Below are 17378 nucleotides of genomic sequence, written 5' to 3'. Positions count from 1 at the left end.
ATTAATCTCAAACTCTGGCAAAAGCAAATTCTTCTCTGGATAGGAAACATGCTTGAGAAATTGGAAATCAGATTTTATGAGGAGGTTAGAGGGGAAAGTGGGATCAGAATCAGACTTAGAATACTATACTAGCTACAACCTTAACTATGGAGTCATTACCATGACTCCATTTTACTATTCACGGTGTAATGGCTTAGATAGAAAGGACAATCAGACTGGCTGAATAGCGTCACAACCCACGTAATCATCTACCAATACATTTGTCAAGATTATGCACCCTCTTCATTTACCGGGTCCTTAGCATTGTTCCCCCCCGAACCTTTTCTAGCACTGGGGATTGTTTTGTGATTTTTGCCAGGTCAGGGAGAGGTACAATGAAGATGTTTCAAATGTGCAGGTTGGATCATCTCCCTTTTCTTAACATCTGTAGATCTTCAAAGTTGTGAAGGTGGCGTGAACAGCTGCTACTTTTCTTGGGAGGCCTCCAAAGGAAATGAGTCTCTTATAAATGAATTCCTTGGGATGCATGCATCCTGGAACATCCTCCTTCACTTTTTTAGTTTGTTATACATTTATATTTTTATTCCATTGATATATCACTACATCAAATTAAAACTTAAGAGGTAAAAAATCTGTGAGCTCAACTGAGCCCAGCCTTTAGTGCCAATGTAAGGGGACTGTTGCCCCCTTACTAACATTCAGTGGAGGTGTTTTGGTTGGCTAGCTCCCAGTACCTAAAGGGAAGAGTGGATGGGAAATCAGGACCCTGAGACTGACAGCCCCCAGGAACAATGGGGAGAGGCCAATACTCCAGATCAGCCTGAATGACAGGGCAGGCAGGCTAATCAGGGAGTCAGGAGGCCAGGGAGATCCCATCCTCTGTGTGAGCTGGAATTGCCTGGGTCAGACAGAGTGGGGCTGAGCTAAGGAGAAAGCAGGGGTGTGAGCTGAGCTGGGGAGCAGAGCTATGCAGATCCAGAGGGACCAGAAAAGCAGCCCAGAGAGAGCAGACCCTGTCCTGGGAGCAAAGCTGCAGCCCCAAAGCCAGAGGCACAGCCCAGAGAGAGCAGACTTGCTCTGGGAAGAAAGCTGCAGCAACCAGAGCCAGAGGGGCCAGAAAAGCAGTCCACGAAGCTGGTCAGTGCTGGGAGCAGAGTCACAGAAGCAGCCTGCAGAGCAGACCTGTCCTGGGAGCAGAGCTGTAGCAACCAGAGGCAGAGGGGCCAAAGAAGCAGCCCAGGGAGCTGGAGGCAGAGCAGCAGCAGCAGTGCTGAGATAGAGTGGTGGAGCTGGGACTGGAGCAGTCCGGAGTTGGGTGCGGTGAGCAGCTGGGGAGAGCGAGGGGTACCCTGGCTAGCGGGCCCAGCACAGGGAGACGCCTCAGCCAAGAGGCTCTGCAGGCCAGGCTTGGATCGTAACCCCGACGGTGGGGGCGACACTGGGAAGAAGGGTCCTACCACTTAGAGCCTGAGAGCGTGTGGCCACCACCAGAGCAAGTGTCCAACCCACAGCATCCCTGCAGCACAGCCAGGGCCTGAGAAGAAGGCCTGGGACTTACAAGGAACAGACTGAACTGCCCGGACATTCCAGAGACACTGTTTGTGATGTTCCCTGCCACAGAGCAGGTTGATGTGTTTCCTTTAACCTTTCCCATTTTCCCTTATTCTTTTTAAAATTAATTGTTGATTAAATAACTTGCATTTGCTTTAACTTGTATGTAATGGTCACCCTAGCCCCTGTCCTAGGTGACCACAGCAGGGTTGGGGGTCGAGCCACCCAGGAATCCTGGGCCCAGCCTTGTTGGGGTTATGAGGACTTTGCCAGACAGGAGAGTGGAAGGGGAGCCCTCAAGGGCAGGGAGGCCACTGGGTAAAGGAAGTGGGAGCGAGGACTCAGATCCTTTCGCTAGCCCACTTCACCGGGGTAGTGCAGAAGCCAGGCAAGTTCCCCACAATAGCGGGACTGTTCCCCTGCTTACACAAATACAAGGGAGAAGAAGATACATGAAGCCAACCCCTTTCAGATCTTTGCAGAGACCAAGAACATTCCTCTTGGGAGGTGGAGACTAGGTCTGTAGTGGCTTGAAAGAGTGTGGGTGAGAGCAGAGCTAGAGAGCTAGCCGGGTGCACAGAGGGGAAGTACACTGTGGACTGCCTGAAAGGGTGCTGAGCTGCTGTTCCAGTATGTGCTCCCCAGGAGCAGCTTAGATATGTAGACCTTTTGGAAGATGTCTTTTAAGAAGAGACTCAGAAAAGAAGAGTCATCTTCCTATACACAGAGTCATCCACATTTGAACAGTCTCAAAGGGAGTTTGAGTCCAATATTATGGAAAAGGGAATAAGATGTAAGCCAAATACTGCTTTTCTATAAAATATTAGCACCAAATTCCAACACCCTTACTCACAATTCACTCAGCCACTAGTCCTGTTGAAATCAATGTAATTCCTTTTCCTGATGCTCTTACACAACATGAGTAAGAGCATCAGAATCTGGCCCGTAGAGATCTTTAGCAGATAGTCTTGCATTTTTAATTTAAATTTTGCAGTTCTTCTTGTGAATATTTCACATATATTTTGTAAAGTTATGTTACATTTGGTCAGCCTTGCACATATCAATATACTGTTTGCATGGAGATCAATTCCTATGGGCTAGGCAGTGGGTATTCTGTGACTATTGCTTATTATGCTAAACAATACTTTCACTATTATCTTGTCATCCTCTCCTCCAGCACCATAGCCTTGTTTGCTGTATGTATGTGGTGTCTCTCAGCATATGTTAAGATTGTAAATTCTATGGGAGATGGGACATCTGTGTGTATGTGTGTGTGTGTACGGTGCTTGGCACAATAGGGCTGTCATAAATATAAAGGGAAGGGTAAACACCTTTAAAATCCCTCCTGGCCAGAGGAAAAAACCCTTTCACCTGTAAAGGGTTAAGAAGCTAGGATAACCTCGCTGACACCTGACCAAAATGACCAATGAGGAGACAAGATACTTTCAAAAGCTGGAGGGAGGGAGAAACAAAGAGTCTGTCTGTGTGATGCTTTTGCTGGGGACAGAACAGGAATGGAGTCTTAGAATTTAGTAAGTAATCTAGCTAGATATGCGTTAGATTATGATTTCTTTAAATGGCTGAGAAATTAAGCTGTGCTGAATAGAATGGATATTCCTGTCTGTGTGTCTTTTTGTAATTTAAGGTTTTGCCTAGAGGGATTCTCTATGTTTTGAATCTAATTACCCTGTAAGGTATTTACCATCCTGATTTTACAGAGGTGATTCTTTTTTACTGTTTCTTCTATTAAAGTTCTTTTAAGAACTGAATGCTTTTTTCATTGTTCTTTGGGTTTGGGTCTGTGGTCACCTATGTAAATTGGTGAGGATTTTTACCAAACCTTCTCCAGGAAGTGGGGTGCAAGGGTTGGGAGGATTTTTGGGGGAAAGACGTTTCCAAACAACGCTTTCCTAATAAATAAACCCAGATAAACGTTTAGTGGTGGCAGTGGAAGTCCAAGGGCAAAAGGGAAAATAGTTTGTACCTTGGGGAAGTTTTAACCTAAGCTGGTAAAAGTAAGCTTAGGAGGTTTTCATGCAGGTCCCCACATCTGTACCCTAGAGTTCAGAGTGGGGAAGGAACCTTGACAAGGGCCTTGATCCCTACTGGGGTCTCTAAAAGCTACCAAAACACTTACAGTAATAGGCCAGTTTTTGGCTACGAGGCTGCTGCAATTTATGTCGGGGCTGGGGGGGGGGGAAGGGCTACAGCTTTCAGATCAGAGAACTGAAATCAGATCTCTGATGATGCCTTTCTTCTCTGACAAATTGATCTCAGTGCAGGAGAGAATCTGGACCAATAATCATAAACCAGATTGGAAACTAATAGAAACTATTTGAGTGTGATTGGCTTCCAAACTCACAGTAATGCTGCTCAAGTATTTTTGTGCTATATTATGTATGTGGATACTTTTAGTGAAGAGAAATAAAATATAGGTTTACTGTACTGCACTGCTTTTACAATTAATTCAATAGACAACTAAACGATTCCCTGAAGGATCTGGTATCAACCTCTACTTATGAGTCTGATTGATTTTTTTAAGTAGTTTTTAACATAAAAGCACATTTGGGAGTTCTTAGGTTGCATCTCTCTTCATGCTGCCTCTCTGTGACATATTCTCTTTTAATTTAATATGACTAGCAATTTTTTCAGGACCATGTTGTACAGTAAGGGAAAAATACTTTATCTCTAAGTAAAGATATCTTTAATCCTTTTGTAGTTTCTTTTAATGCGCCTCTCCTTATATGTCTAGATTACCTGTGGCTTTCCTATAAACAAGCTCCTTTAAGACTGATTCCAAGGAACATGAAATATATAGTCAAGATTATTTTCACAGGGTTTACAAAACAAAAACTTTTAATTGTTTGTTATATTGTGGGCTCAGTATAGATTGTAATTTAGATCTAAGTATTGGGACTATCTTTTATTATGTGTTTATCCAGAGCTCGGCACAATGGACCCCCCCATCTGTATTGTGGCTTATGAGCACTTTTGTTTTGGTAAATAATAATCAGCATCATCTACCAGCATGACTTCTAAGAGCAGTAACAATAAATCATGGTTAAACGGAACTGAGCTTCATAATTGCAGCTACAAAAACCAACCTCACGCTGTCAGTGCAAATACTTAATATATTCTTCCTGTTTATATTTACAAAAGTGCAAATGGCCAATGTCATCTATTCAAACTGGAATTCCAACAAATGGCAGTCTCAAATGTTAAAGTTACAAGAATACAGATGTAATATTACTACAGAGGTTTTCCTGCATTACAATCTTACCTTCAATTTTCTCATCTGGTGAAGAATGAAAAGGGGAAGGAGAGCTTGTCCATTAGTTTGTTCCCAAGGTGAGAAAGGAACAAGTCAGCTACGGATTTTAATTTGGTCTGTTTCTACCCTGTCAAATCTTGCTCACCCAGGGAATGCAGACTGGCAGTATATGATGCAGCTGAAGGCTGCATATTCCTATAGGCTTGTGCTGGGTGCAGCTTGTGTACTCTACTGGAGTACAAAATTATGGATGGAAGTTGTTCTGCAAGTCAGAATAATGAACTGTTTGAAAAAAAGTTTTGACAGCATCTCTCCTTGGTGTAAATTGTATGTGGAGCCCTATGCTGGGAATGTACAGAGATCCAGTCAGGCTCCCAGGTGGTCAGGTTAAAGAGGTATTGCAAGTAATGGTTGGTATGCCAGGGTCTGGGGAGGTCCTGGCCTGATCTAGGTCTCAGTGAAGGTATCCAGATGTATGCACAAGCAACTGAATAACTGTATTCAGAGAGCCCTTAAACAAACTATGCATTACTCTCTTTTCTTTATTATGGATGAGATTTCCAAAGGCACAGATGGCAGTTAGGTGCCCAACTGCCATTGAAAGTCAACTGTAATAATCATTGATGCATTTGAAAATCTTCCCAATGTCTGAATCAGTCCATGTGCTTTAAACTTATTAGAGCATATGTTCCTCACTGAGAGCTCTGTACATTCTGAATTTGAAATTCTAAATCCAAACTGTTTTCACATGTGAACAATTTCCTTGGAACCAAAAAAATCACTATTTTATCCCACACTTAGATCAGCTCCTATAGGACTGACTAGATTTCCTCCATACTAATGATGCAAAATGGATTTTCATTTTTCAACAGAAACAGTAACATAAATTCACACTGTCCTTAAAGATTGGGGCAGCATAAAAGTAGTACAAAATCACCTTTGCTCTACCCCATTCCTCAACACGTGGACAAGGACTGACTCCCTTGATTTGCAGATGAGCTATGAGACAGAAGTAATGGCTTGTACTTCTCAAAGGAGCCGAATATTGCACATATAGAAATAATCAGTATCTACAGTATTTAGTCAGACAGGCCTCTGGAGGAGAAAGAGCTAAATAGACCAAATTTTCTGCTAGTGTCAGTTGGTAAGCTGCACCCATTGACAACAGAAGTAAATTTGGTCCAACATGTCATTACATATCTATGGGGAAAAGAACAGTGTATCACATCACATAAAGGAAAACTGTGTTAAAAGACTGTTACTTAGGTTGCAAAGTCAAGCCGTTGAAAATTAGGAAATGCCAGATTTATTGTTGCCTGTGCAACCTTAGTTCTGCCCCCTGCTGTCTCCATTCTGTGTACTGCAGAGCCAAGGGGTCCAGTGCAAAATATAAAATGTGACCATGTAATTAAAGACTGCATCAAAAGGCATATGCAATAGGGAGTGTACTGCTAAAATTGTCCTGAGGAATGAAACTCTACATCAGGGAAAGAGAAAGGAAGCAGTTTACTAAGGTCACCCACCAGGCCAGTGATAGAGATCCGAACAGAACCCGAGCTTCCTGACTCCCAGTCCAGTGCCCTACCCACAAGACCCTATTTTGCCTGTCCAGTGCTACCTAAGTTGCTTGGCACAAAATTCTTACCTGCAAAAATTCTCTGACATTTGAGCCCAAGACACGTAGGATTGTGTCATAACCAGATTCTTGACAGAACACAAAAAACATCTTCCCAAACATTTGAAGGATTTCCCCAGCATTAAGATCTATTTAAAATACAGAAAACTTGATTCATTTAAGGCACTGCATTGTTTGTACTTTGCTAGCAATTTTAGACTCCATTTTATGATACTATAATTATAATGTAAAATGAGTTGTTTTGCATATTGTATTTTCTATTTTCAGTCAAGAAAACATGCTCCAAAAGCAGTAAGCCAGATCAACCCCACCACAGAAAAAAAAAATCTAGGTCATTTTTCCATCAGGGGGATAGATTCTCCTCCCCTTTTCCTCCTTCCCACCAACTATTCCTCTACTCAATAATAAGCAGTGGTTTCACCTCTAACCCCACAGAACCCCAAAGATCAATGCGAGCCAGATCTATCTATGCAAAAACAGTGCATTCTTCCCCAGAAGCCAGGGTCTTATGGGTTCAGTGGCTGGTTGCTGATTCACTCTCACTGCAGAGAAAGAGTGCAGATAAGATAGTAGGGATAATGCTACCTTTCTGATTTCAGCTCAGAGCAGCAGTAGCTGAAAGTTAATGCTATCCAGACTGATGACCGATGTGGAATGAGATGTGTCCTTCACAAAAACATTGCCACATTGGTCACCCTTGTTAGTAATCTCAGCAGAGAAGCCAATGATTAAATGGGCATGGAGACTGAACTATACTATCTAGAGGTCGTCAGGTGGTTGAGGTACTGTACATTGGAGGGGGGACGTGGTGGCATACTGTAGTGCACTGCCATTGCATGTAATATTATATATGTCTTGTGCAGAAAAGAAGGTTTTCACTTTCATGAGCTAGCAATCTGACATATATCACAAGCATTAAATGATTTTAAATAAACATGGAAGAGCAATAACCCTTTTTTCTGAGCCAGCCTTTTTTTCTAATCATAACAACACTTTCACTTCCTCTGTGTTAAATCCCCCTGTTGCACATATTTGTGTCTTTATTAATCTTACATATACAATTTACTTGCAAACTAATGCACTAAAGTTACAGAGAAAGTAGTGACCTTACTACATGAGGCCTGACCCATTAAAAGCAAGTATAATTTCTAAAAGATAGCCATATTACTCACTAAGGACTTTGCTTGCTGCTGCAACCAGATCATATGTTTTGGAATCATCATAAATTATTCTGACTAGAAATTGTCCTTCTTCATCCAATTGTGCCTCTTTCCTAAAGGAAAACAGAACAAAAATACAGTAATCAAGAATTAAGACTTTCGTACTGAATATATAAATCAATTACTTATAATCTGGAATATGTCTTTTAAATGAAATAAATTTGTTGGCTCCACCTTTGAGAAGTTAGTTAATGTTCAACATTTAAATTACACCAAGAAGAGATCTGTTCCATATTTCACTGTAATTAAGGCTTAGTACAAAACTTCTACTCCCAGTCTTATCCTGAAAACCCATAAATCACTGGGAGAAAAAAATCTCCTTTAACAATAAACAATCCCACAAAAGGAGTTATTCAGATAATAAAGGCAGAGTCTAACATTTTAGAATGCGTTATTCTTAATTTCCAATAGACTGGAAAACTGCAAGAAATAAAATAAAGAGAATATACTTAGATATAGATATATGTTGCTCTGAAGATTTTTTTTAATAGACACATTATTTCATAGTTCCCAGTCATGATTACAGTTTATTTACAGGAGGTAGAGGAGATTATTTTTTTAAATGGACATCGGTCTAAATTTTCAAAGATAAGCATTTAAAATCCATATTTAGATACTTAATGAGGTAACCTGATTTTCAAAAGTGCTGAGCACTCACCAGATTGTATTGATTAAAAAAAAAGAAGATGTCTAGGGCTTTTGCATCACATCTCTTCAGGGCATGGACCAGCTCTATGTTTGCATAGTGCCTAGCACAACTGGCTTCTAGGCATTACCACAATACAAATAATAAAGAAATAACAAAAACAAATCTGTGCCGCTGTTTCCTTCTGAGAGTGCTCCTGGGAAAGTACCACAAAAACTGAGGTAACATTTGCTGTATTTATTTATTGCTATTTATAAGGGAAAAAATATTTATCTGAAAACTTTAGGCAACCAAAACAAAGCAAACCAGCAATTAAAGCCAGCATGTCTGCATATCCCTAACAACCTTCAATAAATAAGACACACAATCTCCAGCAACACACTCTTAACTAATAAATAAATCAAGACATCCTGCTATTATACAAAAATCTCAGCCCCCATTAAGCCCTGCCCTCTCTAACAGTGTATCCACGACAAGAAAAAAAGACGTGTGCTTGCCATATGTGAGCTAACACATGGTCAAATCTATTGAAGACATGGCAGTTTATTCTTTTTATATGTGCAGGTCAAACTAAACACTGGAGGGAATCTAAGGTTTACTTCAACCTGTTAACAGGTGTAAGAACTACAAACTGCCTTGTCCTCACTGGGGTTTTACCAAGTGTGTTACCTAAAGCTTTGTAAAAACACACCTTTTTTTTTCCTAGTGAAGACAAGGCCCTAGGCAATTGCCAACCTTTCAAGCAGGGCTATTGCTGATGCACAGACCAGATGCACATTTCACACTGCTGCCAGGTTAAAAAAGGTGAAAATAAAATGAAAAGGAAAGTAGGAGAGAAAACAATAGACCCTCACTTTATCTCCACAAATATAACATCAATCATTTCTTTCCGTTTGAGCACTGAATCAGCAGCTTGCCTGATAAGCAGTCAGCTGTCTAACCTGACTGCTTCTTTTCTCTGGGCTGAAAGATAATAGGATTTTTCACTGCAATAAATGTTGTTCTCCCTGTGGGGTCAATTGTGCCTTTAAGGCAAAACCCTGTCTTCAGGGCAGTAGAGCTATGATGGACTCCCATGCTTCTCAGTGTTCTGGGCTCCCCAGTATGCCTGAGCAGTATGCCTGGCTGCACTATCCTCACGTTGGTGCAGAGGGGTGAAATGGTCATGGTCCCACCACCTTTGGGCAACAAGCACCTTCATAAGAACAAAGAAGGAGCAGTCCTTGTGCTCCCTAAGTGCAGGAACAATTACAGTCTCTGGCTCTGACATGGGGTGTGGAGCGATGGAAAGGACTTCTTGCACATTCCCCCCTATGAACCTGTGAAAAGGGCCTGACATAATTTGGCCCCATATTAGCTCATCATTACTGGGCACTGCTTTCTTATGCAGTAGACATGTAATTGGGCATGTACCGTCCTCAGCTATTGAAGTTCTAGTGTGTTTCATCAGATGGCTTTGGTTTGTATTTCTCATGTTTTGCATGCCCTCCCTCCTTCTTTTTTGAATACAGTTATTTTTACAGTGATTAATTCTTGTGTGGGCTTGCCTGTGGTGATTATTGAGAGAGACACAGTGTCGCTTGTAGGAATGGTGATAAAAGAAGGGGTATTTATAAGTCTTTGTGTGCTTTAATTTGTACACTAGATTATATTTCAATTCAGGAAACTAATATGATCTCACAAGGCATCAAAATAATATCTTAAAGTGTGGAGGGTCACACATACTTTATTAAAAAGAAAAAATATCCTTCTATCTATGCACATCTAAGTGTTATATAGCACTTCAGAAAAACAAAGGAAAGCAAAAGGGGCAGGCAAGTGTAGAGGAGAACTGGTGAATTACACTTTTTCAAGTGATGGAAAAAAAAAATCCAGGGAAAGAATTGTTCAGGAAAAACCACAGAATTAGAAGAAAGCATAAGGAAGTAAATGCTGAGATAGATCCTAGGCACAGGTCATGTGAGTCCCGTGGATTAAGGTAAGGAGAGAGACATTTATCATCTCAGGTTTGGAGCCATCACAAACAAAAAGAAGCCACTAGTAAGAATGAATTACTAGTATTCCTAGTAAGAATGAAAGGTTTTTGTTATAGCGGGGTAATAGCACCACCATAGGTAAGGCTGTGACAAGTTTACTGTTTATCAGCCAATTATTTTATGTGCTCTTAGTTTCCATTGGTCATTAGGTGAAAAAAAGTATGAAGCATGGTATAGATCTACTGTATAAAATCCTCCAATTCCCTTCCAAGCAATAGAATAATGCATCTCTCTAACAAACATTATAAAGTGATGGTCCTCTGATCAAAACAAAATATGTTTGATTGCATCTTAGAATCTAAGTTCCTTGAAATGGCATTCATCTATTTAAAAATGAAATTATGTAAAATGCTAATTCTTTACATGAGAGACAGGAATTAAACAAGCAATCACAAATTACAGTTGCATTAGACAGCCATAAGAGAATGGAAATATTTCTATTAAAGGGGAAAAAACTCTGAGAAGTATGTATTCTTGTTCAGAAACCACACTATAATATTTTTAAAATATTCATCTATTAAGGAACAAGCAGCTGCAACTCCTGTGAAAACCTTGGGGACAAAATCTTAGACGACATATATTGTGCTTAAGTGTGTGGAGCCTGATTCTAATCTCAAATTGTGTATTTCTATTGACTTCAAAGAAGTTACTCTGAATTTACACTCTGTTTAGTCATCAAGAATCTCTGGCAATCTGAAGTTAGTATTCACTGGAAGTCTTTGAGCCATCTTCCTCTTTTTCATCCTCACTTCTCTCTGCTCTTCTTTGACCTTATTTTCCTATCCCAGGGCAACAGCTACAGTATACAGTGCTTTTACATTTCCAAGGATATGTACAAACTTTAATTAATGTTTGATTTGTCACAACTGTTATGGGCGATAAATAGACATTATTATGCCCATTTTGTGGATGACACAAACAACAGGTTGAGTGGTTTGCTCAGAGCAATGCAATAAGTCAGTGGAAGACCTGAGGTTAAAACCATCCTATATGAAATTCTATAGGGAAGGGATACCATAGGATGGTTCAGTTAAACTGCTGAAAGGTTATCATTTTCTACTGAGCCCTACAGGACTTTCCCATAAGGGCTAACAAAGAGCCATACATAAACAGGGAATACTGACTGCCAAATGCAAAAAACAAAACAAAGTGATAAAAAGAAAAATATATTCTCTCTGTCATCTGTCAGTTGTACTAGCCTTAGGGGTTATTTGAACAAATAGGAGGCTTTTTTAAAAAGCAGACAGAAGTATCACGTTTAAATTGGCAGTGTCCATTTAACACCTTCCTCTTGCACTGCAAAATAGTGCCAGCTGCCCAGTTCCCTCATTCATTCCCTAGGTGAGGCCAGATCAGCCAGTCCACAGGATAGCAAGTCTCAGTGACTCCTGATCTGAGCTGAGAAGCAGAAAATGAAATCTCCAACACACTCTGAAGCTTTCCCTCAGGCCCTCTAGTCCTTTGTGTGTCAAAGCATAAAGTAGAACACACATGCATCTGAAAACGAAACAGACATCCTTAAAAATATTACACTCTCACACAAGCTGGTAAAAACTGAATTCTTCCATGCATTGCAAATGTCACTGTTATCTGGGAGAACATTGTGCTGTGGAAAAGTGGTAAAAGCCATCTATAAACAATTTTCGTATCTGTGTCTGATAAGGATTGATACCACCACACTCCACATATTTTAGGATATTGTATATTTCCTTGCTTCATAAATATATTCCCAAAGCTTTCCCCACAAAAGTCTCTAGTAACTAGGCTAAATGAGGCACTCTGGGATGTTAAATGGCTGCCCTGGTAGTTCCTACATATTTGAAATTCCTGGCTTCGAAAATTGGACTCAGACATTTACAGACAGACAGTTGCTGGTGTATTCAAGCAAATGGAGAGGTAGAAGGAGCCTGTGACAGATATGGCAATTTCCTGCAACCTTTGGGAGATCTCACTGAATTAAATTAAATAGCTTTGGAGTCCACTGTATTATAAATACAAAGTTTATGTATTATTATGGGATTGTCTGTAACTTCTCTAGGGAGATAATGTGGACAGTGTAAACCCTGGGAAATAATATGAGCTTCAAAGGACTATTTCAAACGATGTGCCAGACAAGAAGGAACTTCTGGGACAACCAAAGTGAGGTGGGTTTCCTAGAATACAAAATGCAGACGCTAGCCTGCTTAGGCAGTCTGACTTGCCAGGATACTAACAGTGTCGGTAGAGAACTGTGCAGCCTGGAAAAGCCCCATTCAGGAAGAAGAGCGACACGGGTCTCCACCCAAGCGAGTTGATGGCTGAGGAGACAGGAGCCCAGAGTGGGTGCCCTTACTGGACCATGAAGGGAGGAATATATAGGTCCAGACACTGTCACATTCCTGCGTACTTCTGAGCACAGGGACTTCTCCCTGTGGATAGGTGTTGCAAAGGGGTGAAGAGAAATTAGAAAAGGCGATGGCACCACCACTATTCAATATGGGCTAGAAGAGCTTTCTGGGCTCAGAGTTATTCAATCCTGCACGGTCTTTCAAAATAGAACTCAAACCTACAGCCAGGGCCAATCAGGAGGGAGCTAGGAGGGCCATTTGGCCTGGGCCTCAAGCTCAAAGGGGGCCTCAAATTTAGACACTTGTTAATTTTTTGGCATTTGATAAGTTTTGCAACTTGTTTTTATGCACATCCCTACCAGACCAAAATGTGACACACTCTATCAGCTTAGAGCTGCACATTTAAGCAAAGAAGAGATGTGATTTGGTAAAAGACAATTTTTTTGTTAACGGATATAGATTTTGTCACATCAAAGAGTTAAAAATGTTCATAAATATTATTAAAAATATATCGGTTCTGATGGCACAAGATTAGACCGTGATGAACTTGTCCTCTCAGATCAGCTGATTATATAAACAAACCACTATTAGTGGCTGATACTGGATCAAGTGCGTGTTGAAAGGTAGAGAATAGTTACATTTTAGTGTCTTTATAGTTTTACATCTATTTGACTAAGGAATTATTTATGTGTCAGAATTCCTCATTATTATCTTCATATGGTAGCTAAAAGAGGTGACTGGTTGGTTGGTTGAGCCCTAGCTTAGTAGTTTGGCCATCATCATAGGCTTTCGTAGTCTATAGGCCCAGATTCAAGGTGAAAATTTGTGAGGACAATCTTGTACAGAGAGTTTCATGAGGACACACATTTGAAATTTTTGGACATTATCCCTCTGTCTGTATCCGTGTCTGTATTTACTATATAAATGTCATCCCTTTGTCTTCAGCTCAGCCTGTTATATTATACCTTGAGTGCTTGAGTTTTGATTCAGTGATAAGGATAATAACTTATCTGACTGTTTCATTTTGTGTTCTTAATTAGTATTCCTTCGTTTTAAGTCTTTTCAGCATTTGTGTACCATACTGCATTCGTGTACACGTTTAGAGTAGAAGATTTCAAGTGTAGATAAGCTACATATTTACAGCAGAATATTTCAAGTGTGGATAGGCTACATATTGACCAGATAGATCACTACGAAGAGGGGATTTGAAAGTGGTGAAAGCAAGAGACAGCAAAAACAACTGAGTGAAGCAGCAGCTAAGAGTTCCAAACCAATAACTCCATTTCTTAAACCACTGGAAAACACACCTTACCCAACAAACAATGCTACAGATAATGAAAACTCCGCAGCTGCAACAGATGATATTTTAATGCCAGTATCTGAACACGAGGACAGTAGTCAAGAAGGAGATGTGCCAACAATAACAGATGCAGCAGAAGATCCTGTGTACAATCAAGAAACAAGAAATCAATAGCAAGAGGAAGATGTAGATTTTACGCAGAAAGAGCAATCCAGGAGTACTACAGGTTTGACTGTGATTGACACTGGAATTATTGACAAGAGCAATGCTGTCCAAATGCAATCTTTTCTTCAAATTAGTTGTTTTGAAATTCCAAGTTACATTCCACGAGATGTTGATAATCACGCTTTCCCTACTCGTCTGCTGACAAAAACTGTTCCAAATGGTGAGATATGCACAAGAGACTGGTTATTCTGGAGTACGGAAAAACAAACTCTGTACTGTGCACCCTGCTTCATTTTGAACAAAAGTGCTGCAAATGCATCAATTCTCCCTGCTCAGTCAGGATGGAGCATCAACAGAGGTTTGAGGAAGTTGAAAGACCGAATACCCTCACATAAGAGTTCATCACACAAAGAAAACTATGTTGCATGGAAATCAGTCAGTAGGGCAGCATCAGCTGAAAATTCAGTTGAGAATTTACTCTTGACTGAGCTCTCTACAGAAACTAATAACTGGAAAATACTTCTTGAGCGCATCCTGAATGTGATCCTTTTTCTTTCTGAACGGGAATTGGCTTTCTTTGGTTCCAGTCAACACATTGGTGATAGTGCAAATGGAAACTTTCTAGGTATAGTTGAGCTCCTCAGCAAATATGACCCACTTTTATCAGAGCATGTTAAACATGTTCGAGAATCGCAAGAGAGTCAAAAGCACATGTGTCAAGGTTCCTTCCCCACTCTGAACTCCAGGGTACAGATGTGGGGACCTGCATGAAAACCTCCTAAGCTTACTTTTACCAGTGTAGGTTAAAACTTCCCCAAGGTACAAACTATTTTCCCTTTTGCCCTTGGACTTCCACTGCCACCACTAAACGTTTATCTGGGTTTATTTATTAGGAAAGCATTGTTTGGAAACGTCTTTCCCCCCAAAATCCTCCCAACCCTTGCACCCCACTTCCTGGAGAAGGTTTGGTAAAAATCCTCACCAATTTACATAGGTGACCACAGACCCAAACCCAAAGAACAATGAAAAAAGCATTCAGTTCTTAAAAGAAGAATTTTAATAGAAGAAACAGTAAAAAAGAATCACCTCTGTAAAATCAGGATGGTAAATACCTTACAGGGTAATTAGATTCAAAACATAGAGAATCCCTCTAGGCAAAACCTTAAGTTACAAAAAGACACACAGACAGGAATATCCATTCTATTCAGCACAGCTTAATTTCTCAGCCATTTAAAGAAATCATAATCTAACGCATATCTAGCTAGATTACTTACTAAATTCTAAGACTCCATTCCTGTTCTGTCCCCAGCAAAAGCATCACACAGACAGACTCTTTGTTCCTCCCTCCCTCCAGCTTTTGAAAGTATCTTGTCTCCTCATTGGTCATTTTGGTCAGGTGCCAGCGAGGTTATCCTAGCTTCTTAACCCTTTACAGGTGAAAGGGTTTTTTCCTCTGGCCAGGAGGGATTTTAAAGGTGTTTACCCTTCCCTTTATATTTATGACAGCATGCAAGTCCATTATTTCTCTACACACATACAAAACGAGTTTATTGAGCTATGTGGATCATTCATACAAACAACAATTCTTGATGAGATTCAAAATGCCAAGTATTTTTCAATCATTGTTGATGCCACTCCAGATTATTCTCACAAGGAACAAACTACTATGGTTATTTGAGATGTTAAGATTGTAGACAGCTGAAAATTTTCAGTTGAAGAAAGGTTTATTTTGTTTGATAATTTCATGAGAAAAACTGGAAAAGAAATTGCTGCTCGAGTACTAGCAATTCTAGAAGGTTTTAAATTAGATTTTCAAGTCTGCATTGGTCAAGTCTATGACAATGGATCTAATATGGCTGGGAAGTACAAAGGTGTACAAGCAGTTCTGCTTGAGCATAATTCAAACTGTATCTTCTCCAGCTGTGGAAACCACACAGTAAACCTTGTAGGTGTTGACTGTACTGAATCATACAAAGAGGCAATTACTTACTTTGGAACTGTTCAGCAAATGTACAATCTCTTCAGTAGCAGTTGACAAAGGTGGGAAATTCTGAAGCAATATCTTACTGTTTCACTGCATGGGATGTCCAAAACTAGATGGTCTGCACGGATTGATGGTGTTTAACCAGTTGCGTAGCATTTGAATTCAGTGAGAAAGGCTTTAAATGAGCTTGAATCTCTCAATCTCACTGCACAGGCTTGAACTGAACTTCAGTCTATTCAGAAACACATGTCCAAATTTGAATGCATTCTGATGTCATCTTTGTGGATGAAGCTACTTACAATGATCCACCAAAGTAATCTGGTAATTGAAGCACGCAATGGTACACTTGATGTTGAGAGGGATAACACTGAAAGTCTTATCAATGACATTCAACAGATTCGTGAACATTGGGATGCGATCCTGACTGAGTCCAAATTTGTAGCACAGAATACTGGCATTTCATCGGAGTTCTCCACCAATCGCAATTTACCTACTGAATGTGATGCCGAGCAGCATTATAGTGTCAGTGTCTTCCTTGTCGTCATTGACACTATTCAATCACGTCTTACACATCAATTTGAGTCACTGCAACTAATTTGCACCCTTTTGGGGTTTCTTTGGCAGTTCAACAGATTGAGTAATGAACATCTACTTTCTGCAGCTGAACAATTTCAGCAACAGTACAACAAAGAAATCTCAAAAGATCTCAGTGACAACGTCATCTTCCTCAAATGAATATATTCCACAAACTTTAAATTGGATTGCAACCCAAACGAATTGCTTCAAGAAATACTCAAATTTGGACTCTCTGGGGTGTTTCCTAATGTCACAATTGCATTGTGTATTTTCTGTCGGTTTGCCTGCATCAGTGGCTTCAGGTGAATGCACCTTCAGCGTGTTGAAGCAGGTAAAGAACTACTACCATTCAACTATGGGAGAAGAGCATTTGAATGGGCTCACCATGCTTAATATCAACTCTGACTTTGCACAAAAGCTAGATTTTTCCACAATAATTAGTGTATTTACACAGAAAAAGGCAAGAAAAGCATTTGTTAAATAAAAAAATATTCAAATTATATCTCACTCTTTTTTTGGTGCCTTATTTTGTTTTCATGTGTCATCATTTATTATTTTTTATTTTGTCTAGGGGCCTCAAAAGCTGGACCTCTGAGAGGGCCTGCCTACAGTCTTCACCCTAGTTTCAACTGGACCCAGTCTCTCCTCTCTAAGGGACTATCCCTT

General features: G+C 40.2%; 1 protein-coding gene across 2 annotated transcripts in view; it reads right to left on the bottom strand.

Annotated features, from left to right (window-relative positions):
• Positions 1-17378, bottom strand: part of GUCY1B1 (guanylate cyclase 1 soluble subunit beta 1) — a 63212-nt gene that overhangs the window by 30589 nt on the left and 15245 nt on the right. Inside the window, exons 3-4 of one of the 2 annotated variants that reach the window (XM_073341438.2) lie at positions 7631-7731; positions 6468-6586 (exon numbers count right to left, since the gene is read on the bottom strand). In XM_073341438.2, coding sequence (XP_073197539.1) covers positions 6468-6586; positions 7631-7731 — 220 coding nt within the window. The remainder of the gene's footprint in view (positions 1-6467; positions 6587-7630; positions 7732-17378) is intronic. The other variant, XM_073341439.1, reaches the window with a different exon arrangement.

This window comes from Lepidochelys kempii, chromosome 4 (genome assembly GCF_965140285.1).
Source record: "Lepidochelys kempii isolate rLepKem1 chromosome 4, rLepKem1.hap1, whole genome shotgun sequence".
NCBI classification, from domain to species: domain Eukaryota; kingdom Metazoa; phylum Chordata; order Testudines; family Cheloniidae; genus Lepidochelys; species Lepidochelys kempii.
The sequence above is the reverse complement of the archived record's forward strand: the minus strand, read 5'-3'. Positions and strand labels throughout refer to the sequence as shown.